The sequence below is a fragment of the Aspergillus aculeatinus genome (assembly GCF_003184765.1).
Source record: "Aspergillus aculeatinus CBS 121060 unplaced genomic scaffold BO66scaffold_6, whole genome shotgun sequence".
Taxonomy (NCBI): domain Eukaryota; kingdom Fungi; phylum Ascomycota; class Eurotiomycetes; order Eurotiales; family Aspergillaceae; genus Aspergillus; species Aspergillus aculeatinus.
The window spans coordinates 406,803-432,069 of record NW_020291475.1 but is presented as its reverse complement, the minus strand read 5'-3'; the positions used below and the strand labels follow the sequence as shown (position 1 = coordinate 432,069).

Here is a 25,267-nt window from a genome sequence, read left to right as displayed (position 1 = left end):
TTCATCCGAGCCTGCCTTGGAATTATTAAAGATCGTTCGAACCATTACGGAGTTAATAATAATAAGATCATAAACATTACCTCATCGGGGTGTTCAAGATATCTGAAACACACTCATCTATACTTCTTACATTGGTAGTAGAGATACTCAGTACTTACTTGCTTCCCGCCTGATTGGCTGGCTTGCTCCCCGTATATACAGAAAAAGCATTGGAATAGGAAACACCTGGAAGCAAGGATAGGTACTGCGCAACAATAACCTTGAAGATCATCCTTGAGACCAGGAATGATTCCAACATTAAGAATGATAAGAATGACAGCAGGAGTATCACACGATTGACCCGTAAATCCCTCCCCCTCCCCCACCTGTCACGAGGTCTCCCTTCTATCCCTCCGATCTTACTCCAAAGAAGCTTTCCAGAAGGACGCCGCCAACACACAATACAGTTAACTTACCCCCTCGCTCCAAAAGCAATTCTATACAATCCCATACACGCGCTTGGCAATGTAGAATGATGCGAAAGCAAACAGAATTAATCCCCCGGTAACTGTACGCATGCAATTAGTACCCTGGTTCACCGGAGATGCAACCCACCAACCGTGGTGGAGATAAGAATCATAAACAAAAAATAACTTACTAGACCAGAACCAGGTCAGGCTGTCTACATCCTGCCCCGGTACCTTGACGTTCATCCCCCACATACCACAGATGATGTTCAGTGGCAGGACGATCGTTCCCAGCACCGTCAGCTTCCCCAGCACATCGGCGGTCTGTTCTTGCCGTTCGTTCATCAGAACGTTGATCTGCGCCAAGTAGTTCGAATGCGCCCGCGACAAAAGCCTAAGTAAAATCACCGCCCCCCATCAGTACACCACAAAACCGCCGTGACCAAGAATGTGGGGAAAAAAAAAAAAACAAAGACTTACGTCTCATAGTAGGTCAGACTGCTCGTCATCGTCATGATATGATCCTGAATATCGCCCAGGTACAGGCCGATTTCCGACTTGGGCGCCACCTCCCACTGTTCGTTACACCGTTTGGCAAACCCCTTGACCACATCTGCCTTGTTGCTCAGCAGTCGATACATCCCCATGACCTTCTTGCGGCAAACCCCCACGCGCCGGAGCATCTCGCCGGGCGCCAACGAGGTGGAGACGCTGTCCTTCTCGTCGTCTTTGGTGTTCGACACAAGCCCGCGCTCATCGGAATGCATCTGCATGATCTTCTCGTCGATCTCATCGACCTCATCCTCAATGGCCTGGATCAAGGGCCCGAACACGTCGGTGATGTCATCAATCAGCGCATAGGAGATCCAATCCGAGCTCAGAATCAGGTAGTCCATCAATTGCCGGATGCGCCGCCGCACATTCGCCGGGTGAGGCGTCTGCGAAAAGTGAAAGGAGAGCACCCCCTCGCGGAAAACAACCACGTACATGTTGACGGGCTGGAGGTAGTTCTCGCTGTTCGGGTCTTGTTCGAAGGTCCGGTAGTTGACAAAGTAGTAGTTCCGGAACAACTCCACCTTCTCGCGCGCCTCTTGCATCATGATATCTTCTGTTGTCAGCGCGTGGATGCCAAAGGCCTTGGCAAGTACCCGCATTTCGGTATCGGTCGGAGACAGCACATCGAGCCAGAAGGTTGGCCGGGGTCCGTAGCGCTTAGGTCTCGGTTGGCTCTGCTTCCGGGCAGGGGAGACGTCCGTTGACGTTCGAGCCTCCGAGACGGCCTCGCTGATCACCGACATTCGTGGATGTTGCTTGGGAATGTGGTTGTTATGATTGTTATTATTGACATCACCGCTGTGATTGGCCGGATTGAAATATCCTGTCCGATTAGCGTCATTGTGTCCATTACCAGGCTGGCTGCCTTGGCGACTACCATGGTTATTGCCTAGAGCCTCTTCCCCGTGGTGGTCTTCCGGCTCGCTCTCATCCTCGTCAGATGAGACTTCCAGCTCGGGTGGGTCGGGAATGAACAACTCGCGGAAGCTACCACCCGGTTGTACCAACTCGGAGATAGTCTGCGCGTGGATGGTGCTCTGGAACTCCTCGTTGAAGTAAGTGAATCGGTAGGGCGCTTCTTCCTCTTCCCGGCGCCAGAGTCGATACTGAGGGCGAAGACGACCCTCAACGAGCATCGGCTCGCTGATGGTCTTGGCACGCAGAGCCCCGGATCGCTCCTCCTTCTCTTGCCGACTCCATTCATCTAAGACGGACAGTTCAGGCCATTCGCGGTGGCGCCGTCGTCGACGGTGGTCTTCCCGGGGCGCCCGCAGCTCGTCCTCGTCAGCGAGTTCCGATGCTGCTTCCGTTGGGAAGCAGACATCTTCCTCCGCGGGCATGGTCTTCCGGCGCCGGAGGCCCTCATGAGGAGCCATGTGCGGCGAAGGAGGCGAAGACCCCATGGACGGCGGGGGTCCCTTGGCCCCTCCAGCATCCACATCAATCAGCACATCGTGTGAACGAGCCAGATTCTCCATGCGATTGTCGATGGATTTGGCTAGCATGAAGTCGAATTCCGCCCCCGTAACCACCGCATCGTCGTAGTTCATCTCCGGCCCCAATTTGGGCGAGGTGGGCATGGACGGGGGATTGTTGATATCGTAGTCACGATCATGCTCCACGAGGCCAGGACTCGGGATCGCCCGGGGCGAGCATCGCGACGAGCCAGACTGGCCCGAAGAACGCCGCTGACGAAAGGAGAACGGACTAGACTTGGAATCCGTCCCATATCGGGGAACCGTAGGGCTATGGGCCGAGGATGGCGGGATTAATGGCGTTCGATCGTTCACATCTTCTCCGTCGCTGTCCTCCCCCGCCCGAAAGGACTTCCCCCTCGACGATAGACCGCGGGAACCGGCCTCACCAGCAAGTCGATAAGGGGTCGAGAGCGATCCCGGCCGAAACGACTGCCCAAGGCGGCTGTCTCTCCGAGGCCGCATAGAAGGTTGATTACTGCACCGCAATGTCCACTGTTAGCCACACCAGACCTTTGCAACAAGGTTGGAAACCCGCAAGGGTGTCAATCAGACCACACATACCGATGATCCAGCAAGGCCTCGCTCTCAAGGCTCGTGCTGCTGAGGTCCCGCCTCAGGTTGTAGAAGGGTAAGGGTACCTGCGTGTTGGTCTGCCCTGCTGCCATCATGCTCAGATCCTCAGGATCAGCGACCGACGATCCAGCCGCGCCAGGGTGGGAATCTTCTGCACCGAGGAACGACTGCCGGCGATTACGGCGTTTCCGATGACGGGGTTTTCGCCGCTTGGTAGACTTGGGCGTTCCTGCTCTGCTCGCTGTGCCATCGTCCGGCTTCATGCCCGGCCGGGAAGTCTCCAGGTTGACAGAGGCACGAGGTGTTCCCGAATTGGCGTCCGCACCTCGGCCGTTGTGGACAGAGCGCTTGCTAGGGCTGGGGGCGGTCTGCCGGGGAGTTGACGGTGTAGGCTGCATGATGCTTGAGGAGGGGCTTTAGGGCCGCATGCACGAGGATCGGTTTAAAAACGCAAGTGGCAGCGAAATAAACAGGCCCGGATTTCCAGGACTGCAGCAGGAGGAAACACTGAAGGACCAATAGCTAGACCGATGAATCATCAATCGAGTAATCCAGCGCACCGAGTCTATTTCGGGGGGGAAAAAAAAGCCAAAAATAATTAAAACCAGTCACAGAAACAAAAAAAATACAACCATAGAAGAAATAAGACTAAACGGACTAAGACGCGAACGAGGGGAGATCTGTAAAAATGCAAGGTTGAATGTTCATGCAGGAGCTGGACGCCTTGTCGAGCTCAACATAGCATTCGCAGAGACACTTCATCAGGGCCCGGGGCGACGAACGAGGAGCGATTGGCGAGTGAAAGGCAGACTTGGGTGGAACATGGGGGGTTTAGGGGAGGTACGTCGACGTATGCGCAAGACAAGACTTGTCCGAAGAGGGAAAGTAGAGTGGAATAGTAGGTAGGTAGCAGACAGACGGGGAAGAGAGGAGTCAGAGGTTGTAGAGAGAGGGAGATAAGGAGAGGGTCTGACTGATTGATGGTCGATGGTGGTCGATGCTCAATGCATGACGGCACACGCTACTACTAAGGTAGGCTGGACCCAGCCCACTTTCGGCTGCTCACCGCCTTCTTCTTGCGAAGGTTCAACTCCAGCCATCATGACATCACGCGCCCACGGCACGGTAGTTGACTCGCTCTGTCGTGTTACAATTACTTATCAAAAGAAGATCGGAAGCATGAACAACTTTCATTCATCGCGTCATGTACATATAAAAAAATTATTACACACCCTTCAATCCACTATCCAACAGGAGAAAGGCAACCAAATACAGAACCATACATAAACAACACATGAATAACCTAAGTAAAAAGCCGTGATAGATCGTCAACTCTAAAAGAGATTGCGGACATCATCATTAACATCATCAATTTTGCAGATACTGAGGATGAAACCGTTCCTCATGCATCTGAAATTATTCATTACCGTTTGTGGGACGGAACCAACCCAGCCAGTCCTCCCTTGTCCAGGACGCCTTCAAGTGCAAATTCCCTGAGAAGTAAGAATCAGGAAAGAAAGAAAAAGAGAAAAAAAGAGGCGAACACATAGTGTCCAAGGAGATAGAGGGTATAAGAGCCGGTGTGCAACTTTATACCCCGTCAGAACCACCATGGATCTTGAGCTTCCCATGATTCAAGTGTGACGCCTCAAATCACGTTGCTCAAGTCCATCGTAGACGACGGAGCCGCGCTGTGCACCGATCGGGTGGCATCGAGCGACATACGATCACCACTGAGCATTTTGGACACCCTCTTATCCTTGTTTGGTCGTGCAATGAGCACTTGGGCCGGACAGACGACCACTTCATCGTCCCCGTCACCCGCATCATTACCCTTCTTCACCACCAAGGGAAATAGAACAATGCGAACCACAGCCTGCTGAGACTCCAGCTCCTCATTCGACGTGGTCTCGCCACTGCGCTCGTTCATTAGCGAGGCGTTGAAGTAGACCTGGCGGGCGAGATCGCCATTAGTGTCGTATTCCGGCTGCAGCGGAGGCAACATGATATACTCCGCCAGTTGCGTACGCATCTCAATTGACAGATGGACAGCGACTCGCAGCACCTTGCGCAGAGAATCCAGCAGCTGCGCTTCAACATTGCTAGGCGGCGGAAGAAGGCGTGACAGCGTGTCGAAGATCTCGAGAGCCACCGCTTCAGTGTCGGTCTCCCGCTGCTTCGAGAATATTGGTCGTCGTGCAAGCAGGGTCAAGGTAGTGGCTCGCCAACGGTGAATCGAACTCCGCGTCCCCACCTCGGACAGCTGCTTCTCCAGTGATTTGAGCTTCTGTCGCTGATCGCGATCCATGCCGAAAAGATATCGAGTGAAGATGTATTCCCACACCATGGTCATCACGACCGACATAAACACATCACGACGTCGGACACGGTCGGCAAGGTAAAAGTCGACCTCGGAGCCATCCAAAATGGCATTGTCGAACCGGTCGGCGATCTTCTCGTCTTGCAGATCGCTTAGCTTGCGGCAGCGACGATGATCGGAATGTTTAGAAAAGCGCAGGACCCACTGCTGCACATGCCCGCAGAGCTTCTGGCACGCAGCATCGAAGTAGTCCTCATCGCGAAAGACGAGCACCTCGTCCCGCATATTCTCCGCAATCTGTTGTTGTAGCTGTTTGACCCTGTCGCGGGTCGTCTCCAACTCCTCTCGCAATCGTCGGAGCTCGTGATCCTTCTGAGACACGGCGCCGTCAATCTCCTGGCGAATCTTGGTCTGCATTTCGGTAGAGAGTTGCTGATTTGCAGTACGCAGTTCCTCAATTTTGCGATCGTAGGCGCCCTGCATGGCCTGAACTTCGGAGGCATGGGTGGCGGTCAAACCCGAATTCGCGGTCAACAGAGATTCGTTTTCTCCTGTCAGTCGGGAGACCTCTTTCTGCAGCCACTCGACTGAGCTCTTGAGTTGTTCCACCTCTGCTGACCGGTCGCGCAGGTCAGCATCGCTTCGGTTGAGGGCATGGTCGCTTTTCCGACGAGCTACACTAGCATTACGCAATTTATCTTCGGCCGCCTCGCGAGCAGCAACGAGTAGGCGATTTTCGGAGATCAAGGAATCGAGACGGGATTCGAGTTCTTGAAGGTGTTGCATGCTGCGACGATGGCGGATGCTGGGCGGTCGGCTCGGCGACCGAGGCGAACTGGGTGTTTCTCCCCACCCCTCCTGTGACAACAACAAACAAGCACAACCATGGTTAGTTCTTCTTCTTTCTATCGGCAAAGGTAAAAAAGTAAAAGAATCCACTTACATAAACATCGGTCATGTTTCGGAGGGGCCGTTTGCCCTTGTCGGTGACGGGGTCATAGGAAGAAGAAGAAGCGATGCGCTCAATGTTCAGGTCGGAAGCAGAAGCAGAAGCAGAAGCAGAAGGAGGCTGGCCCGCCTCCGCCTCCGCCTCCAGCGCTTGACTGACCGCCCGCAAATCACCTCCGCTCATCATACTGCTCATACTGCGAGGCGTTCGTCGTAATGAGCGCTTACTCCTCGTTGGTCGCAGGATTGGTTTTTCCTGTTCAGGCGTTTTCATCATTTTTCCCATTTCTCCTGAACCACCTGATGATAATTCGCTCGGAATCCCCCGCCAATGATCTGGTAGACGCTTTTGAACTCCCTCCACTTCATCATCATCATCATCATCATCATCATCATCGCTCCTTTTGGATGTTGGCCAGGCCTGGCGAGCTAAAGCATTGTCTGTGAACTTCCTGCTTGGCGGAGGAGTTTGAGGAGTGGGTGAAAGCACATGCTCCGGTTTCATCTCCAGATGGGGTGTGCCACGACCGGGGCTGGTGGGTCTCTTCGATCGATCCCCGAGCTCATGTTCCTGGATGGTATGCAGTGGCGTCCGGGGGGGCGAGGCTGAGCCTCGACCCGCTCCTGGCGGTGAAGGCGTTCTTCCTGATGCACTTGACTGTTCGTCTAGAGACCATGATCGACGCTGAGGGGTGGTGCTTTGCCCGTGCCGCCCATGAATCGAAGGGCTACGTCGAAGCTCACACGTAGATTCTGGTTGTGATGGAGTCGGCAGTCCAATTTCCACGTCAATCGGGGGCGAGGATCGAACCAGCACCGATGAACGTTCATGTAGGGGTGACAGTGCGTATAGAGGGATCTGATGCTGGATGGGTGTGTCGGTGTGCGTTGCAGCATGTTGATCCTTCTCCTCTGTCCCCTCCCATTGAATCTCGATCGATCGGGATGTTTCGTGTGGCCCGTCCGAAAGCACGGAGACATTGTATGCAGGGCCAACCTCGACGTCAATAACAGGATTTTCAGCTTCATCCACTTGCCCGGTTTGCTGCTCTGTCGTAGTCATGTAGTCATTCAGCTTCACCTTAGGCGTAGGATCCTCGTTGCCTGAGCCTTCTTCGGTCGCGATGGGAGCTTCCAAGACCTTGTCGCTGTCGCGAATCGCTTCCTTGCCAACGGTCTCTTCCTCAGCCCCATCTTTTGCTGACCCGAGATCTGGAATCGAAGCCGGCCGACGGAAAAAGCCGCGCTCTAGCTCCGGAAAGATACTTGCTACCAGGCTTGGTTTGCTGGATTGAGCCTCGGATTCTTGGGCACGAGCACCTTCCTCTTCGTGGTCCACATCCTCAAGCTGATCTTTTCGAGTCTCTTTCCCTTCTGTAGTGGAGGCGTCAATTGCAAGGGGAGCTGTGTCAAGCCGGAATTTGCCTTCTTGGAGATCTTGTCTTTGTGATAGGCTAAAATCCCTTGCTCTGCTATATCTGCCTTGCAAGCTCGATCGTCTTGTGATACCTTCGGGGATAGCAGTCTCGTCGAATTCGGCAATGCCTGGCTCAAAGGGAATAGCGCGGGCTTCTGGGGACGAATCCGGGGTTCGCTCTGTGGTATCGATCTGTGCTTTCCCCCAGTCTATCAAGGGCCAGCCATTGTCATCCTCTGCGGGCTGCTCGAACGTAGGGTCTGTTTCCTGAGGCTTACCTTCGGAGGGATTGATGGGTACCCTTTCGGCATGTACGATGCTGGTTGCTGGCAAGACAGGAGATATTTCTGGTTGACTGGTTTCTATCTCGTACTGAACTTGCTGCACTTGACGCGTTGTTTGAGCAGCCTCCTTTTCAGCTTTCTGTTTGGCTCTTCTTTTCTCCTTCTTAGATAGCTTCCGATTCAATGGCACCGTAGTATCTGGTTCGATCCAAGAGCCTTCTGCCGTATCATTGTTCATCTCATCGTTCTTGATCAGGGGAGTTTCCGGAAGCAATTCCGAAAGAGCTTTGGAGTCATCATTCGATCTGGATCCTGGAGTTTGACTGTCTTCAACTTTCTGAACCTCATTGAAGCTTACTTGCTCCGCGGATGGGTAAAGATCATTGCGTGTCGTGAGCTTGTCGGCATGTGAACTACCCAGCGGCGAGGATTCAGGACCATAGTCTTTTACTGCTGGTAGAGGCTCTAAAGCCTCTTGTGAAGTTGTCGTTCCTTCAGGGGCAGCATGATGACTTGTATCCTGCAACAGGGCGCTTTTGGGAACGCTCTTCTCGAGCTCATTTTGATCAAGTACTGACTCTTCCCGAGCGGCTTCGTCTGATGCTGCGTCTTCCGCAAGAACCGGCTTAATTGGTTTCTCTTGGTCTCCTTCAGTTACCTTTTTCGCCTTCTTCTTTTTCCTCGCTGATTCTTTGCGACTTAAAGTCCTCCCATAATTCATCTCTTCAGTAGTCTCCTCGTGACGAACTTCTGCTATCACCTCTGTGGAGTCTCCCGCCGAATTCAGGGTTCCTTCCGTTGGCTCCGGATCCATCACGCCTTGTGCTAATGATGACGCCTGTAGCTCTGAGATATGAGGCATAGGCTCTTGCTCAGAACCGCCTTCACGACTAGGACCTACTTCGACCATTGAACGGAGATCCTCGGTCTGATCGATTGAGCCTGAGAACTCCTGCGCACCGCTCGACTCGGCCTCAAATTCTGGAACTTCTTCGATATCAACACGTTTCTCAGCTAAGGTTTCGGAGGTAGTTGCTGGCTTAGGCAGATCATTCGGCTCCTGCTCAGCCTCGACCGACGTTTCAACTGGCTCCGGGAGCCTCGCTGTCTCTTCATTCAACAGTGATGCCTTTTTGCTTTTTTTATTCTTTTTTATTTTCATGGGAGGAGACTCCTTAGATGCCTTTGGCTCTTGACTTGCATCGAGTGTCATATCCGGGATTGGGACCGAGTCTCCCTGGAACACGGAGTTCAAAGGAATATCCTCTGGCCCTGATAGACTTTTATTCGCAGGGACTGGAGCCAGAGCCTCTGGGCTCATAGCTATCAGGGTTGACCCCGCAACGTCGGTCTTTGCTTCTTCAACTTCTGCAACGGGCCCCTCCGGACGGACAATCCCTGGCAGCACAGCTTCTGGCGATTCAATTTGTGGTGCTGTGACGCTTGACCTTTCCGGTTTTGCGGGAACGGCTTGGGAGACAGTCTCAGGAATTGCCCCTTGCTGAGAAACAGCCTCAGCAACAGGTTCCTCCTGGAAAGGAATCTGCCCAGGAACAACAGCTTCAGGAACAAACTCCTTTGGGACATTCTCCTCTGGGACAACCTCTGGAACAACCTCAGAATTGCCAACATCAGGCTCAACCTCCTCACCAAGAGCCATATCTCTAGAAGTGACAATCTCAGAAGCAACAGGCTCAGGCGTAACAACTTCTGGCGCAACCTCGCGAGAAGCATCATCGAGAACAAAAACATCAGGAGTAGCCTCTGATTCTGGAAGCTCCCGCCTCACATCTTCTAATGTAACAGGCTGTAGAACATGGTCCTTCCAGTCGCCAGCCTTCGAAACAGAATCCTCCTCAACAACATTCTCGGGGATTACAGAACTTGATTCACGGTCACCGACTGGAATATCATCCTCAAGAGGGGTCACAGGTGAGATATCTTTTGCTTTCTCGAGTCCTTCATCAGGATGGACATTCGTTTGAGTATCAGCGATGTCCGCTTCAGCTTTTTCGTCTAAACTTGAATCAGGTTGTCCCAATGTATCCGGCTCTAGCTTCGCCTCTGTAGCAGGAGCTAGTGTTGCAGCAAGACCTGCATCTTCAACTACAGTTGTGGCACCAGACACCTGTCCCTCCTGATGATGACCGCTGGCTGCTGTCTCTGCTTGGCGTTTATTCCGTTTCTTGTCCTTCTTGCTCTTTTTCCGCTTGGGCTTCTCTCCGAGAATATCCGCATCAGGTAGGGAGTTGTCCTTGTTTACTTCCATCCCAGGGACAGTTTCAAGTGGTTGGACGGCTGGTTCCTCGCCCGCTGCCGGGGGACTAGCATCGTACTTTGTATCTGTTCCGGCAGGCAAAGCCTGCTCTTGGGATTCAGTGTGTTCAACACCTTCGAATTCTCTCCTGTCGACCGATGCAATACTCGTATCCTCCACGTTATCTTGACCTAGGACCTCGGTGACATATCCCGTAGTCTGCTGCTCGCCAACTTTATCCTCTTCTTGCGGTATCACTGCTTCAAACTCGCTCTCCTTCCCTGCATTTCCAGGTCGCAGCGTAGCCAGTTCTTCATCCGCCGCCTCCCTTTGTGCCGAGTCTTGGACCACGGATGACTCGATTTCTTCTGAGCCCTCTCTGCTCGGAATAATGTCCCGAAGTGGTCCAACGGACTTCACAGAGGCTGGTGCAGGCGCGGATTCGGGGTTCTCAGGTTCGACTTGGGGAGGACAAGCTGGCGAAGTTGCTTGCTGTTGCTCTACCTGCGGAACCATGTCATCAGTCCAAGTCAGATCTTTATCGTTTCCGCCGTGCAGTTCGGTGCCGTGGGACTGAATATCTTTACCGTCATCTTCGGCAGGTATGATTGCCGCCTCCTGCGATGCTTCCGCGGTCTCGGTCTCGGTCTCGGTCTCGGTCGCTAATTGAATATCGCTTGGGTCTTGAGGTTCTTCGGCGTGGATCTCTGCGCCTTCCGATAAAGGTAGAGTTTCATTGTAAGCAGCGTTGTTCGCATGTTGGAGTTTTGACAAGCGCTTCTTCGCCTTCTTTGCCTTTTTTCTTGCCTTCGCTGACATTGAAGTGGTATTTTCATCGGCTTGCTCGGCCTGCTCGACCTGCTCGGTTTGCTCGGCTTGCTGCACCGCGTCCTCAGCACGACCGGTCTCAGGAGCCGTAATTTCCACGGCTGTATCTGGCTCGTTTGAAGAATTTGGCTCAGCAGGAGTTGCCGGTTCCGTTGCAGTGCTGTCAACTGCGGACTCTGGAGTCGTAGCACTAGCATTCTCAGCGAGAGCTAATGACTTGCGCTTCTTTTTTTTCTCCTTTTTCTTATCCTTCTTGGACATGGCGGAACCGACTTCCGGCTCGGTAGTCTGAGTGAGGGTCTGGTCCTCCAGGGTATTGGAAAAAGAAGGCTCGGACCTGTCATTTGCTTCTAGACTTTCAGCCACGGTGGTTTCCGGTAGGGTGGGGGTGTCATGCGCTGTTTCCGAAATGGCCAAAGTTCCTTCCGCTTCATCGGCGCTGCCAGCGGGCATACCAGCTGATTCCATGACTTGAGATTCTTGAGTGGATGCTGCTGCCGCCTGAGACTCATTGTCCATTCCTGGAGCTGTCGGTTCTTTCTCTATCTTGTCCGAAGGCGAATCAACAGTCTCCTTCGCTGCTTGAGCATCGAATTCCGGACAAGCCTCATCAGCGACATCTGGGTTGCTTTCCGAAGGTGCAGTTTCATCGACCAAGCTCGGGAACTCTTCATTGACAGGAAGCGATTCATTGCTTTCGTTCTGCCCGGATTTCTCGGTAAGAGATGCCTCAATTGCTTTGCTTGACTCAGCTGAAGCGTCGTCTCCAGGCGTTTGCGTGAAGTCCTGGTGTAATTCCTCGCTAGCCTCCTCAAAAGGCTCACTCATGTCTGTAGACTGTCCATTTGCAAAGGCCACGGATTTGCGCTTTTTCTTGTCCTTCTTAGCCTTTTTCTTGGATTTTGCGGTCTGGAGCCCCGGCGTAGTTTCCACGGGTTGGTTTTCGGGCTCTGATACGGGTTCTTCCAAGACCTCTACCGAAGGCTCTTCTGACAATTGACGCTTGGGCTCGTCCTGGGGCCCCTGCATGGCTTCGCCTGTAAGCGCGGCTTCGACAATTTGAGTCTGCTCAGTCACTTCATTAGAACTAACATCCGCAGCTGCCGTGACCTTTGCATCGTCAGTAGAGGGAACGGCTTCGATGTCTGCTGTAGAAGACGCTTCGACAGGCTCGGTCGATTCGACTGTTGGGACAGCCTCCGGTGTCTCATCTAAGGACATTGATTTATTCTTCTTCTTTTTCTTTTTCTTGTCCTTATTCGACTTGACTGAAGACGAGGTTTGAGGCTCATCTTCAACTGATTCCTCTCGCGAATCAGCTACAACATCGTCCTGAGACTCGTTGACCTCGGAGGGATTGTCGACCAAGCTTGCCTGAGCATCTGCCTCAGACTTACCCGTACTTTCGGAGATACCATGAGTTGGGGTGTTGCTCTGGGCAGTAGCTACTTCTGTTCCTGCTACTACTGCGTCGTCCTTTTCCTGATCTGCAGCAAGCTCGAATTTTGGCTCTTCGTGGTGGGTCACAGGATCCAAGGCAGGAAAGATAACGGCCTCAGGCTGTTCTTGCGGTTGTTCAGCGGGGTCTGGATTCTGTTGTTCAGGGTCTATACGTGTATCAGCGAGACCCTCCGGATCTTCGACGCTAGGCCCTAAAGTATCCAGTGCATCAGACGTCTCGTTTCCGTTCCCCACATCTCCCTTGTCGGCATGAGCATCTTCTTGCCCCTCAACTGGAAGTGCCTCGGCAGTTGCCAATATTTCTGGTGAGAACTTCATCTCAGCAACAGGAGAAACTTCATCTCCGGCTTGCTCGTCGGCTGGTTTGGTAAGAGTCTGAGGCTCGGCTGACGTATTTTTGCTCAAGTCTCTGGCTCCAGGCATCGCTTCGGAGTTTTCGGCCATGTTTACCTCCTCTGCTGCTGCTGCTGCTGCCTCATCTGTGGCGGTATCTTGAGTGTATTCTTTGCCAGACTCCTGTTCCTCATTCTTGTCACCCAGAGTGATCTCCAGCCTTGAAGGATCTAGAGGAGTTGTAATTTCTTCAGTAGCTGAGAATTCCGTATCTCGGGGGCTCTCAGAGGTCTTGGGCGTTCCGGGCTCAGACAGAGAAGTGCCATCCAATGACTTAGCCTTCTGCTTCTGTAGCTTCTTCTTTTCTTTCTTGGCTTTCTTCTTTTGCGCGGCAGTCATCGGAGGCTCTTCAGGTGCTTGGTTTTTCTGACGTGCAGCTATTGTGTTCGATTCCTCGCTCACAACCTGCTCTTCTTGCTTGCTATGTGGAGTCGTCGCGGCAAGTTCATCCTCCGTACGAGCTGGAAAGTCCTCAAGATTTGTGGAATGTTCTTCGGGCTGAGCAGAAGTCTCTTCAGTCAACACAGGGACGGTCTCTGGAGTCTCCACAGGGGCCTCCGTCACAGTCGGGACCTCTTCGGTGAAGGCAGGCTCTTCAGTGGAAGCGGGGGCGCTCTCATTTGATGCAGAGATGACCTCGGAGGATTCGACGGGAGCTTTTGTAACAGCTGGAGCACCTCCCGTAGATGCAGGAGCATCCTTGTCTGCCGACTTTTCTCGGTTGGAGATATGTGTTGTGTCATCATTGGCTTCAACACCTTCCTCCAACGGACGATTCGTGGAGTTGAGCTCTGTGTCCGGGACTATGGCGTCCGCTGTCACGTTATCGGAAGGAGTCTCCAAGCTCTTTGAGTGCAAATCCTGGCCTCCGTCAAGTGAAACTTCACCGCTTGTTTGGTGCAGGGGTTCGGTAGCAAAGCCCGCATCGGCAGCCTGTGTGGCATCGATTTCAGGCACGGATTCAGGCTCGGGCTCGGGCTCGGGCTGAAAGTCGGTCAAAGTTGTAGACTTCCGGTTCTTCTTTTTCTTCTTGCTCTTCCCTTTCTTATTCGATTGATCTTCCTCGGTCACGTCACTACTTGCCTCCAACTTCATTTCGCCGCAGTTGTCTGTTTGACGCTCAGCCGAAATACCAGTCACAGCTTCTGGGGCACTTTCTTGGGCCCCTTGGCTTTCAACAATTTCCACCTTAGCGCTCTCAAGGGGATCTTGCCCGGATGGCTCAGCACTCGATGAATCCTCGCCGGTCGCATCTGGCTCCCCAATGTCTTCAGGCCTAGCTTCCGTGTTTGACTCGGCTTCAGCCTCCAGTACTGGTTGACTAGATGGTTCTAATTGGGGTTCATCGACGGTGGGTTCTTCTGCTGTTGCCTCTGTTGCACTTTTGCGCTTGTTCTTCTTCTTCTTTTTACTCGCTTTGCGCGACAGAGTCTCGGTTTCTGTACTGGCACCTTGAGCATCATTTGCCATCGAGGTTTCAGGTGTATCGACTTGCTCGACTAGAACAGGAACGTCGTCGCGAAGCTGCTCGGTGGTAGAAGCGCCCAAGTTGGTCTCTTTGGCAGTCAGGTCATGCTGAGCACGGCGCTCAAGACTCTCGTCCCTTTTTTGCTCCGTTTCATGCTCACTGCCAATCAAATCTGGCTCAGTTAATAGCTTGTCCGTCAGAACCTCTTCCACGGCTGCTGGTGACACCATCTGATCGACCTTATCATCTAGAGCAGAGCGCTCATTGTCATCACTGGTCACGGCTTCAGGCTTTCTAAACTCCTCAGCGTCTTCAAAGACATCTTCTTGAGTGCTATCAATCTTGACGAAGACAGGTTCCGCATCAGGATCGAGGGGCTCGCCAAGATTTTGAGATTCTTTGCCAACTCCTGATTCTGCCGGCTGGGCTGCGGGCTCCTCTATCGTTGGTACGTCTGTTGCGCTGGGCTCTACGGGCTCAGTTTCGCTCACGACTGTTTCGTCAACAACAGGGACAGGCTCTTTGTCCACTTTTTGGGAGGCTTCTTCCTCAATTTCCGAGCCCGGCTGCATGAATTCGGTATTACTTGCAGGTGCTTCATGGACCACGGCACTCGATGAAGCAGGCGCCTCCGATACAGTTGCAGTGCCTGTCTCCGAGGAGTCGGGAATCTCCTGTGGATGCTCCACCATAATATATCCATCAGATGGTCCGTCAGACTCCATTGTAGACTCCTGCTTGCTGGATTCAAGCTTCTCCGTATCATTCTCCTGAACAGACTCGGCAGTAGGCTCAGCAGCGGGTTCAGCGGTAGCCTGAGTGGGAGGCTCAACGGAAGGCTCAACAGAAGGTTTAGGCTCAGTAGTGGGCTCAGTGATAGGCTCAGAAGCAGACTCAGCGGTAGGCTCGGTAGAAGGCCCAGTGAAAGGCTCAGCGATGGGCTCAGCGATAGGTTCAGCGGAAGGCTCATGGGCAGCCTCAGTGGCGGGCTCAGGTACAGCCTCAGCAACAGGCTCGGTAGAAGGCCCAGTGGAAGGCTCGGGCTCAGAAGTGGGCTCAGCGGAAGACTCTTGAATAGCCTGGGTGGTGTGCTGAGGAATAGCCTCAACGATAGGCTCAGGCTCAGCAACAGGCTCAACGGAAGGCTCAGTAATGTCAATAGTTGCTGGGCCCTCATTGTCTGTCATAGAGACTGAGCCCTTGCTCTTCTTTTTCTTCTTTTTATCCCGCTTGGCCTTCTTGCCCGAAGCCACAGTATCCGGGGTTATCTCTTCAACGTCGATGGAAGATTCCAATTCAGGTTTCGCGACGCTGTCCAACAAAGGAGCCTCAGCAGAGTTTCCCTGCTCGAAGCTTTCAGCGAAACTGTCACCTTCCAATCGAGTAATTCCTTCCGCTTCCCGTGCTTGCCCATGCGCAGGCTCGGGGTCTACCACTTCGGCCGGAAGTTGTTCGGGAAGGAGAGATTCCTCAGCTGGCAGTGGCCCTTCATCCGTTGCCAACCCGGCTGGCTCTTCTACGGCTGCAGTTGAATGTTCTGAGCCGACTTGCTCATGTGAAGGTGGATCTTGCGAGGGCACCTCCACCTCCTTCTCAGACCCCGCTGATCCTAAACTCTCCATTCGGGGTTGCTGTACCAGCGACTGGGTAGGCTCTTCAAGATGCGTCGAGAGCTCAGGAGCATCCAAGTCGGTGCTTTCGCCCTGCTTTTGCTTCTTCTTGTTCTTCTTCTTCGACAGCTTCGGCGGTGCACTCTCAGTACTAGAGACATCGAGCTGTCCCTCAGTAGCCTCGTTGCCAGGCACGGCCGTTGTCTCAGTCGCCGGGTTGGAACCGCCGGGAATAACTTCTTGGTCGGCTAATTTACCGTCCTGCCCGTCACCAATGCTTTTGCTTTCGGGCAGCAACTCTGGCGTGGAATACTCCTCAACCGGCTTCTCAGTGACTTCTTTCAACTGTACTCCATCTTTCGCTTGATCGGAGACACCTTCCGCATCGGTTGTACTCGTTTGCAGGGGCTCTGGCACTTCGGTAATTTGTTCTGGGGTTTTCTGGGCGCTTGGCTGTTCACCGTGTTGCTTAGGAGGCTGTTCATCCTGTGTCACGTCTTCCGATGTTCGCTCTGCTATAATTGTGACCGGACTATCCGGTTCAGGCTCCTGAAACTCCACGTCAGTAGTAGCGGGTTCCGGTATGGTTGCAGTCGGAGAAGCAGTTGTCAGATTTGCAGGTTCCGGGTGAAAGACCTCACTAACAGTCGATAGAGGTTCGGTGTTCAAGGCGCCCCATCGTAGCTTTCCATCGTCCAGACAAAGACGACTAGCTTCGTTGGTGATATTTCTTGCTGCTGCATCGAAGCCCTCTGTCTTAGGTTCATGCTCCTCGGAAGGCATCTCCATGTGCATCTGTCCCACATCACCCTTGGGGTGGTCTCCTGAGTCTGATATTTTATCTTCCTGGGTAAGACTTGACCCAGATGACCGTTTCGCCGCTGCAACCGCTGAGTCAGTTGGACTCATTGGTTCCGTGGGCATATCTGCCTGAGAAGGTGAAGTTGATCGTTTCTCCTCAGTATGCAGCGGCATCGGATCGGGTGTTTCAGAAATGGCCAAGCGATCTTCGGCCTGAGTTGTTTCGCTAGCGAAATCATCTGCGACCTGTCGGTCTTGAGTCTCTGGCCTTGTTCCATCTTCCACGGCATATAGATGGCCAATATTATCATCTGCGCTACTTGTAGAAGCAGCAGCCATACCATCGACTCCGGCAGATTTTAGATTATCACTAGGTGCGTGCACTTGCGTCGGAAAGGCCGTTGTTGCTTGGGTTGGCGTCGTGTCAGTGGTCTCCGAGGGTTGGAGAAGCTTGCCCTCTGGGGTTGAAGGCCGCATTTCAAAGATGGGGGCCATGGTTGGCTTAATTTCCGTACCATCTTCGTCCTTCAGGCCAAGTGAAGAGCCCTCCGCCGACGGCAGCTCGTTCAAAGTTGGAGATGGAGGAAGATCAGGGTATGAGCTAAGATCCTGTAGAAGCTCAGAGGGAGAATGGAACTCGTACTTCAGTGCATCTCTCTTAGACGGAGGATGGTGAGGAACGTGATTGAAAGAATTTGCTGTGGGAGTCCCTTGTTGTGAATCGAGAAGTTCGTGGTGATGATCGTCACCAGACATGCTCTTGGTGTTAGAAAAGTCCAGATCGCTGGGTCGTGGTGGTCCATGGATGTATTGACTCAAATCAACCATTTCCCAGTTCTTCTCCTCTGGGAGAGCCGTGAGGTCTTCGGCCGACGCATTGACTGATGTTGTCTTGCTTGAGGGTAACGACGGCAGGGCCTCGTCGGGTTGAGTTTCAGCTTTGCTGGTACTATGCCGTTCTACGAGCCAGAGAGGTCTGATCTCCCGAGAGTTTTTGAATTCTGTTGAAGCTGGTCGGCGGTGACGGCCCTGGGTGGGAGAGCTTGGGGAAGGTGTCACGGATGAGAGTGAGGGTGATCGAGTTGTTCGAGGAGAAGTGGGAGGTCGGCGAAAATGCAGAGGAACCGCGGTGGGCGAATCAACTGTACGCAGCACAGACGACCGCCGAGACCCTCCTCCCGACTCCTCGTCTTGAGCCTCTTGAGCCTCTTGGGCCTTCTTCAGCTCCGGGGAAGTCGGTCTACTCTGGGACAGCGGAGCCGGCTGACATGTCTTCTCTGATGCAGGCGGAGACGCCGAGCGACTTCTAAGTCGTTGATCCAAGACATTAAGTCCCAAGCCCGTAATTGCAGAAGCCTCAAGCCCTGAAGCACCATGATTCGAACCGCCTTCGTCTATCTGACCTGGCAATTCAGGGCTGTCTCCTAAAAAAGCCCGTGGCTCATCGTCTTCCTGAGAGAAGCTCGGTTCCTGTACGGGGGGAAAGACGAGAAGAGAGATCTTAGTACGTGGGTCATTTGTAGCATTTCAAAAGCAACATGTGGGGATATTCAGGGTAAAGTCATGTTTACAGGTCATGCAAGATCATTCAAGGTCATTCAAAACGGAACGGGAAAAAAAGGAATGAAAGACAGCCAGGCACTATACCTTCTCATACTCTTTCAACCTTCCAGAGTCAAGAACATCATCGTATCTTTGTCGCCGTCTGCCCTCTCTTCGCTGCCTGCTGGACTTATAATTCTCAAGGTTAATGTTTTCTTTATCGGGCCCGATCAAGCTCTGATCGTCCAGGTCTCTGCTCTTCCGGGTCTCCGACTCGTTGTCCAGCGAGTCGGCTCGGCTAGAACTGCGCCGCCGAGAAGACTTCTCTTTACGCCGGGGGCCAACCTCGGATTGAACTTCGCGCGAGGAGCGCCTATCGGCAGATGAGCTTCTGCTAGCTATCGGCTCTGAAACCCTCGAGCCAAAAAGGTTACTCAAAAAGCCTCCTGAACGTTTTTCCTTGTCTTTTTCATCCGCTTTTCTGAACTTCTCTGCAGTGTCTCCGAGTCTAGTCAGGGAGGAAGCGGCTGAAGCGGTGTTTTCAGAGTGGTCACTATCACGCTTGGTACGTCTTTTGCGTCTTTTCCTTCTTTTGTCCGAAGTGCCGGCTTCAGCAAGTGACGATTTGTCATCTTCATTCGGCCCTGAATCGCTTTCACTCTGCTCTTCCCTCTCTTGTCTAGTGGGTGCATCGATTTCTCCAAGAACAGGCGCTGAGACCACGGATCTTGAATCATCCTTATTCGCATTGTTCCAGTCACTGGGTGTCTTCATTTGAGTCAATGGCGCTCCTGTGTCAAATCCTCCAGGCATAGAAAGAACCTCTTCCACGGGCGCGGCAAATTCATCGCGGGGACCGCGGAGGATTACAGTAGGTTTACTACCACTTGTCTCGAACACCCGTCTCAAAGTGTCTTTTGGTTCCTGTCTTTGGCTGAGTTGCTCAATTACCTCCTGGGCAATTGAGATCCGTGGCGGAGCATCTTTGTTCATAGTAGTGTTAGGGGGTTCGTGCTCCGGGCTAATAGAACGATCTCTACCGGACGACTCTCCAATCTCCTTGTCATAGCCGTCGTCGTCCGGTGTCTCGACCTCCCCTTCGACAAAGCCGTGAGGCTCTGTGCGCCGCTGTTCAGCATTATCCCATGGAGAGACAAAGATAGTGCCAGCCTCAGGGGCGGCGGATGCCCGCGTATGGTAGGTTGGATCATCCGTGACAAGGGAGGGGTCGAAGCCTGCGGCGGCGGTAGCTGCAGCCACGGCAGCTGCGAATTCTATGTCAGCACCACTTACATGCGGCATGCTGCCAGAACGTGGAACATCCCGAAAGTCTGCGGGAATGTCGTGAACATCTTGCGCCAAGCTTGGTTCACCCCGTCGGTCTTGTTCTTCTCCTCTAGGGAAGTCCTCAACAGACAGCTCGGAGGAAGTGGAGGGCACCTCATACTCATGTGTCTCGTGTCTGCCCCACGACACACGGGAACCAGTTGTCGGGCGCTCAGTATGTTCGCTTGCTTGGGGGCGCGCAGGAACCAATGTTATCGGTGACGAGGCACCTTTGACAGAACCACTGAGACTTTGAGGAGGCGTGGGTTCAATAAGCTTCAGTGCTGGCACAGGCCATGGAAGACCACTATACTCGGGATGGGGCTCTTCTGTCAGACGCAAAGACTCAATCGCAGGTTCCGCTTCGATGATAGTCGGCATTGAGGTGGGCTCCCGGCGCTTGTAAGTGTCGGGGCTATAACGAAGCTCCTCGGGTGCAAAGAATTGCGCATAATTGTCGTAGACTGGCTTTTTGCGATAAAGATCCTTGAATGCATGGGTCTTGACACTTTCCTGTCGACGCTCTGTTTGCGGACGTTCCTCCACCGTATGCTTCGACTCTGCTGACAATGGAAGGCTTGATGCTGTCGAACTCGAGTCTGGGATTCGACGTCTTTCGGCCCTGCGTTTCTCTCGTCGTTCCTCGTGGCGCCGCTGGCTAGCGGCTTCAGACGCTTCATCGTAGGAGCCCCTACCGGATAGCACTGTCGCTGCAACAGCAGCACCTATAGTACCTGTTGCTGCTGCACCAACCCATGATACTGGGTCTCTGTCGTGATGTGAGTGCCCATCCTCACTTCCACGTCTATCATAATCTCGGTCTCTTTGGCGGCTTGCTCGATGCTCAGACTCCCAAGATGCTAATTCCTGCTCTCGATCAACAAGCTGAACCCCATTCTGATATCCTGCATCCCGTCCCATTTCTTCCTGTCGAGTGGAACATCGCTCTTTGTCCGCCTGTTCGTCTGTGAGGTCGAACTGCACAGATGCCTGTTCCTTGGTTGTGGAGCGACGCTTCACGCCGGACACGGGAGCTTCCTCGAGAGCTTCAGTAGGCAAGACAGGTGACGAGTCGCTACGTCGGTGTGCGCGACTAACATTTGACACCATCTCGCTTTGCCTGTCGTACTCTGGAATTCTGTTGGTGCGAGCATCACTCCTCCGGTCATAGAACCTTGTTTCGTGAGGTATGATAGATTCCTCGAAGACAGGCAGTCCGCTTGGTGCACTATACGCATGGATAGACTCCCCTTGACTGGTGTATACAGCTTGTGAAACCGGGGTGACAGGCTGTGGTTGTTGTAAGGGAATAGGCCCTGGTCGAACTAAGGGTGGCTGATTGAGAGGCATTGACGATATGTCGAAATCGTTGTGAGGCGAGGATTCATTGATGGGCATTGGCGCCATCTGTTGAAGACTTGCAACGCTATTGGCACCATGGCTGGATGACTTCGCGTCTCGGTGATAAGTCGATGCGAGGGCAGCCGTTCCGAGCCCGGCAGCTACTGCCGCACCGGAAGCCAAGCGGTGTTCAGATTGGCTGGGGCTTGTCCTGTTCTTCTTCTTCTTTGTCTTCTTCTTGCTTCCCCATCCCCATGTCCACCTGTTTGTCTGGGAGTCAGACGAGTGCTGAGATTCACTGCTAGAGAACAGCCCACTGCCGCCAAAAGCGAGAGCGGAGTTGACGCTTGAAGAAGATTGGTCGCCCGAATCTAAGTCTTCCCATCCATCATCGTTGATTGCAGAGGACGCATAATCTGACCGACCCGATCGATAGTCTTTGCCGGCAAGAATCTCTCCTCGTCGTCGACTGCTTCTATGAGATGAAGCGGCCAAGGCTGTTGCTGCTGCGCCCAAACCGAGCAATGCTGTGTCCACATCTCTTTCCTTCCGACTCCGCCTGTTGGACTTGTTCTTGGGTTTCCTGGCGAAGCCACTTCCGAAGGCAAGATCCGCGTCCAAGGAGGATGACGACGAGTTATTGAAGGAAAACAATCCCCGGCGTTTTTTGGTCCTCTGCTTCTGCCGATTTTCAGATGAAGCTGTGAAAAAGGAACTGAGACCACTACTCATGGACTTTCGAGCTGGCCGTGAAATGTCAACGAAAGATTCGTCAGAGGAGGATGTTTTTCGCTGTTTGTTCTTGGACGAGGTAACTCGGGTGCTAGTCTCATGACGTGGCTCAACCTGGGACAGAGTTGCCGTGCCAATAGCAGCACCCAGCGCTGCATCTCTCAGGGCAGAGTGTCGCTGTGCCCGGGACGAAGATCTAGACCTTGAACGCGAGCGAACGTGGCTAGTCTCGAACTTGCTGGTTCTCGTGTCCGAGTAAGAGCTCCGGTCAGCCCGTTCACGGGATCTGCTGCGATTAGACCGACGATGCACGCCACGAGATGTTTGACTTCGTCGGCCAGAGGTTGGCGCGCCCTCACTGCTGTGAGAGGAATGCCGTGAACTCGCGACTCGGCCTGTTTGAATACTATAACTTTCGTCGAATTCCTTGTTGCTGAAGATCGACTTGACTGCATATCCTCCGAGCAAACCAGGCAGCCATGAGCTTCCAGATGACCTTTTGCTACGTCTCCCTTCATCGTCGGAAGATGAATAGCGGCTTGCTTTATCGATGCGGGAGGCCGTGCTATAACGATCGCCCTGGCTACGGCCAGAACCGTGGTTATGCTTGCGAGGTGCGTCTCGGGATGATGTGCCCGGCTCAAAACAATATTTGCAGATACCGATGGACTCTGTATAGTCCTCGAACATCCCCACTGCTTCGGTATCGCGCCAAAAATCGATGATTTTTTCCAAAGGTCCACGCTGACGTTGTTGAAAGGCTAGGGCACCAGATTGAAATGGAGCACCATGGTAGACAGCCGCATGATGCGGATGGAGAGGACTTGCTGCGTACCCGACTCCTGCTGCATAAAGTGCTGCCTCCTGGTGAGGGGGGTATGTCGCAAGACCGCCGTGACCCAGCTCGGTTTGGGAAAGCTCCTCGTAATTCTGCATGGTGTACTGAGAAGAATGGACACTCGAGGAATGATGATGGTGTCCCATCATGTAACCTGCTGCTGCTCCTGCTGCGGCCGCCCCAACACTTGCGCCCATTCCATGCGGAGGGGATGGGTTGTGTGCAATCGGAGGATTTGGCGGAGCGTATGTTGAAGGAGACTCTGTGTACACTGGCTCTGAGAATTCAGCTGTGGCCACTGATGCGGCGGGTACGACCGCTGGCGGCGATGCCTCGGCAACCTGAACGAATGGCTTGGGTGGTTTTGGTGGCTTAGTCGCTGGGGCCGATGTGCTTTGTGTCGGGCCCTGCTGAGCATTCGAGGAAACCGGAACCGCATCGTCATCATAGTACGAAGCCGCAGCGCCAACCTGACCCAAGCTACTGGGCTCAGGTGGCGGGTTCGGTACCGAAGAAGCCGTCATCAAATGCGCTTGGCTACTCGGAATCACCATCTGAGGCTTCGGACGAACGCCGGGTTGGTCCTGGACCGATTGGCCTTGATCGCCATAGTAGTCCGCAGCTTCTCCAGCAGGGTTTGGCGGCCTGTACGGTTCGGCGAAGGTTGTAGGAAACTGGTCGGGAAATTGCTGCTGCACATGAGGGTCGAAGAATGCCGGCACATTCGGGAGGCCCGACACCGAGGTGCCTGGGATGGAGTCATAAGAATGTGCGGAGTGGGGAGGTAGACCGGAGATATCGTATTCGTTCCTTGATCGCGACTTAGGTGGATCCTCAGCGAACGCTGTTGCGTAACTATCGCCCGACTGTGTCCGTCGACGCTCTGCACGATCACTGTCAAGACCACCCGACATCACCTCACTCCTGCGTTCATCCCGTTCCAGTCGCATGCGCTCGCGCTCGCGACTGGGGGACCTTGCCCGCTCGCGCCTGCGGAAGTATGTGTCCTCCCTCTCGCCATTGTCCCGATCCCGAGTGCGACGGTCAGTGAAGTCGGAGTCACTGCGTTTCGGGGTACGTTCAATTACAATGCGATCGGATTCAGCGGGCAAGCCCTGGTCTGCTGTCGCATAGCTCGAAGCCACGGATTCGCCGGTCGCGCTGGCGGCATACCGCCTGCTACGGCTACCGGAAGACGGATAGGTCGATAGATCACCCAAGCCACGATCACGGTCGTCACCCCGTGATGATTTGCGGCTCACTGTGGAGGATCTCGAGTCGGTGCGGCGGCGGCGGCTACTGCTTTTGGAAGTCGAACTGCTGCGGGCATCGGAGGACGAGCGGCCCCCGCCCATCAGGGCCTTGAACATGATAAGCAGCGAGCAGTAAACGCTCTAACAGCTCAGGCAACCATGGGGGAAAATTTCAACCCGTGGGGAGGTTGATTGCCAAAGCAATGAAATTGGTATTGTCTCTGACCCACGAAAGGGGCGCTGGAGGGGGGTTAGTGGAATTGTGCGCGAAAGAAAATCCAAAAGCTGAAAAGTGATAGATGGGATAACAAAGATGAACGGGGGAGGTTGGAAGGGAAGGAAGAGAAGAAGGCAGGCGGTGGGAGAGGGGAGAGAAAGAGCGGATGCAAAAGAGAGGAAAGAGAAAAAGCGAACCTTGAAGGATGAGGAGGCTGGGGTGATTGATTAGTGTGCTTGGTGGATGAATATAGCCTAGGTGTAGGTAGGTGGTGGTTAGATCGGCGGCAGCGGTAAAGGTAAGGTATGGATTGTGGTTGTTGTGTGGGACTCGAGTCGGGAGCCGGAGGGACCAAGAAAAGTAAACAAGTGAACCGTGGATCTTTGCTGGTGGGAAACCGGGAGGGAAAGGAAGGGGAAGCAAGCGGAGACGGCAGAGCCACACCCTGGGGCTGGCTGGCTGGCTGGCTGGCTGGCTGGCTGGCGGCTGGCGGCTGGCGGGCTGACAGTCAAATCCTCACGAAGGCACTGGACCAGTAATCGGCCTTAGCGGGCTGGGCAAGACCCAGAAAGGATGGCTGATGCTGGGCAGATAGATGAACTTGACAGGATTTAGAAGAAGAAGATGATGATAATGATGATGATGATGATGATGATGAAGGGAAGCGTGCGTGGGAAGGAAGGCTCAAGGAATGTGGGGTAAATATCATGGATGATGGGAAGCTGTGTCAGAATGCGGGTAACATAGACTGGAGAAGTTGAACAGATGGGAGGGTGAAAGAATCCCTGGGTAGTGGATGTGGATGAGGATAGGCTGATGACGATGGAACTCAGGTAACGTACTCGTCGTAGCTGAGCTGTCAGTCAATCTGTTTGTGTTGTGCTGTTGTTTAACCTAGCTGATTATTGAATGGTTGGTGGATCGATCGATGCAAGTCCGAGTCCGTGGCAGTAAGACGGCGAGGCTGGGCCCGACCGATCGATGCACGTGCACCGGCGGAAATGACGGCTCTGCACCTGAGCTGAGCTGCTTCAACTAGGTACTGTACTGTACCTACACTAAGTCACTGCCTACTGCGTACTCCGTACAATAAGTACAGTACTGTACATCCAACTGTAATGCAAGTATTGGCTATCTACTTGCATGTGCACGCCATCTAGCCTCTCTTCCAAGTCTTTG

General features: G+C 53.5%; 3 protein-coding genes across 3 annotated transcripts; all 3 read right to left on the bottom strand.

Annotated features, from left to right (window-relative positions):
* Positions 1-476: 476 nt before the first annotated feature.
* On the bottom strand, positions 477-3,450 carry BO66DRAFT_435126 (cora family metal ion transporter; the record flags this gene model as incomplete). Its single annotated transcript, XM_025650827.1, has 4 exons — positions 477-547; positions 638-840; positions 927-2,954; positions 3,041-3,450. The coding sequence occupies 4 exons, from the start codon at positions 3,448-3,450 to the stop codon at positions 477-479; spliced, it is 2,712 nt and encodes a 903-aa protein (XP_025507471.1).
* A 1,250-nt stretch (positions 3,451-4,700) lies between these two features.
* BO66DRAFT_314777 (uncharacterized protein) lies at positions 4,701-6,158 on the bottom strand (the record flags this gene model as incomplete). The annotated part of the gene is made up of 1 exon (XM_025643443.1): positions 4,701-6,158. The coding sequence occupies one exon, from the start codon at positions 6,156-6,158 to the stop codon at positions 4,701-4,703; it is 1,458 nt and encodes a 485-aa protein (XP_025507470.1).
* Positions 6,159-18,480: 12,322 nt separating this feature from the next.
* lah (involucrin repeat protein) lies at positions 18,481-23,988 on the bottom strand (the record flags this gene model as incomplete). Its single annotated transcript, XM_025643444.1, has 2 exons — positions 18,481-23,428; positions 23,462-23,988. 2 exons carry the CDS (start codon positions 23,986-23,988, stop codon positions 18,481-18,483), a joined length of 5,475 nt encoding a protein of 1,824 aa, XP_025507469.1.
* Positions 23,989-25,267: the final 1,279 nt, after the last annotated feature.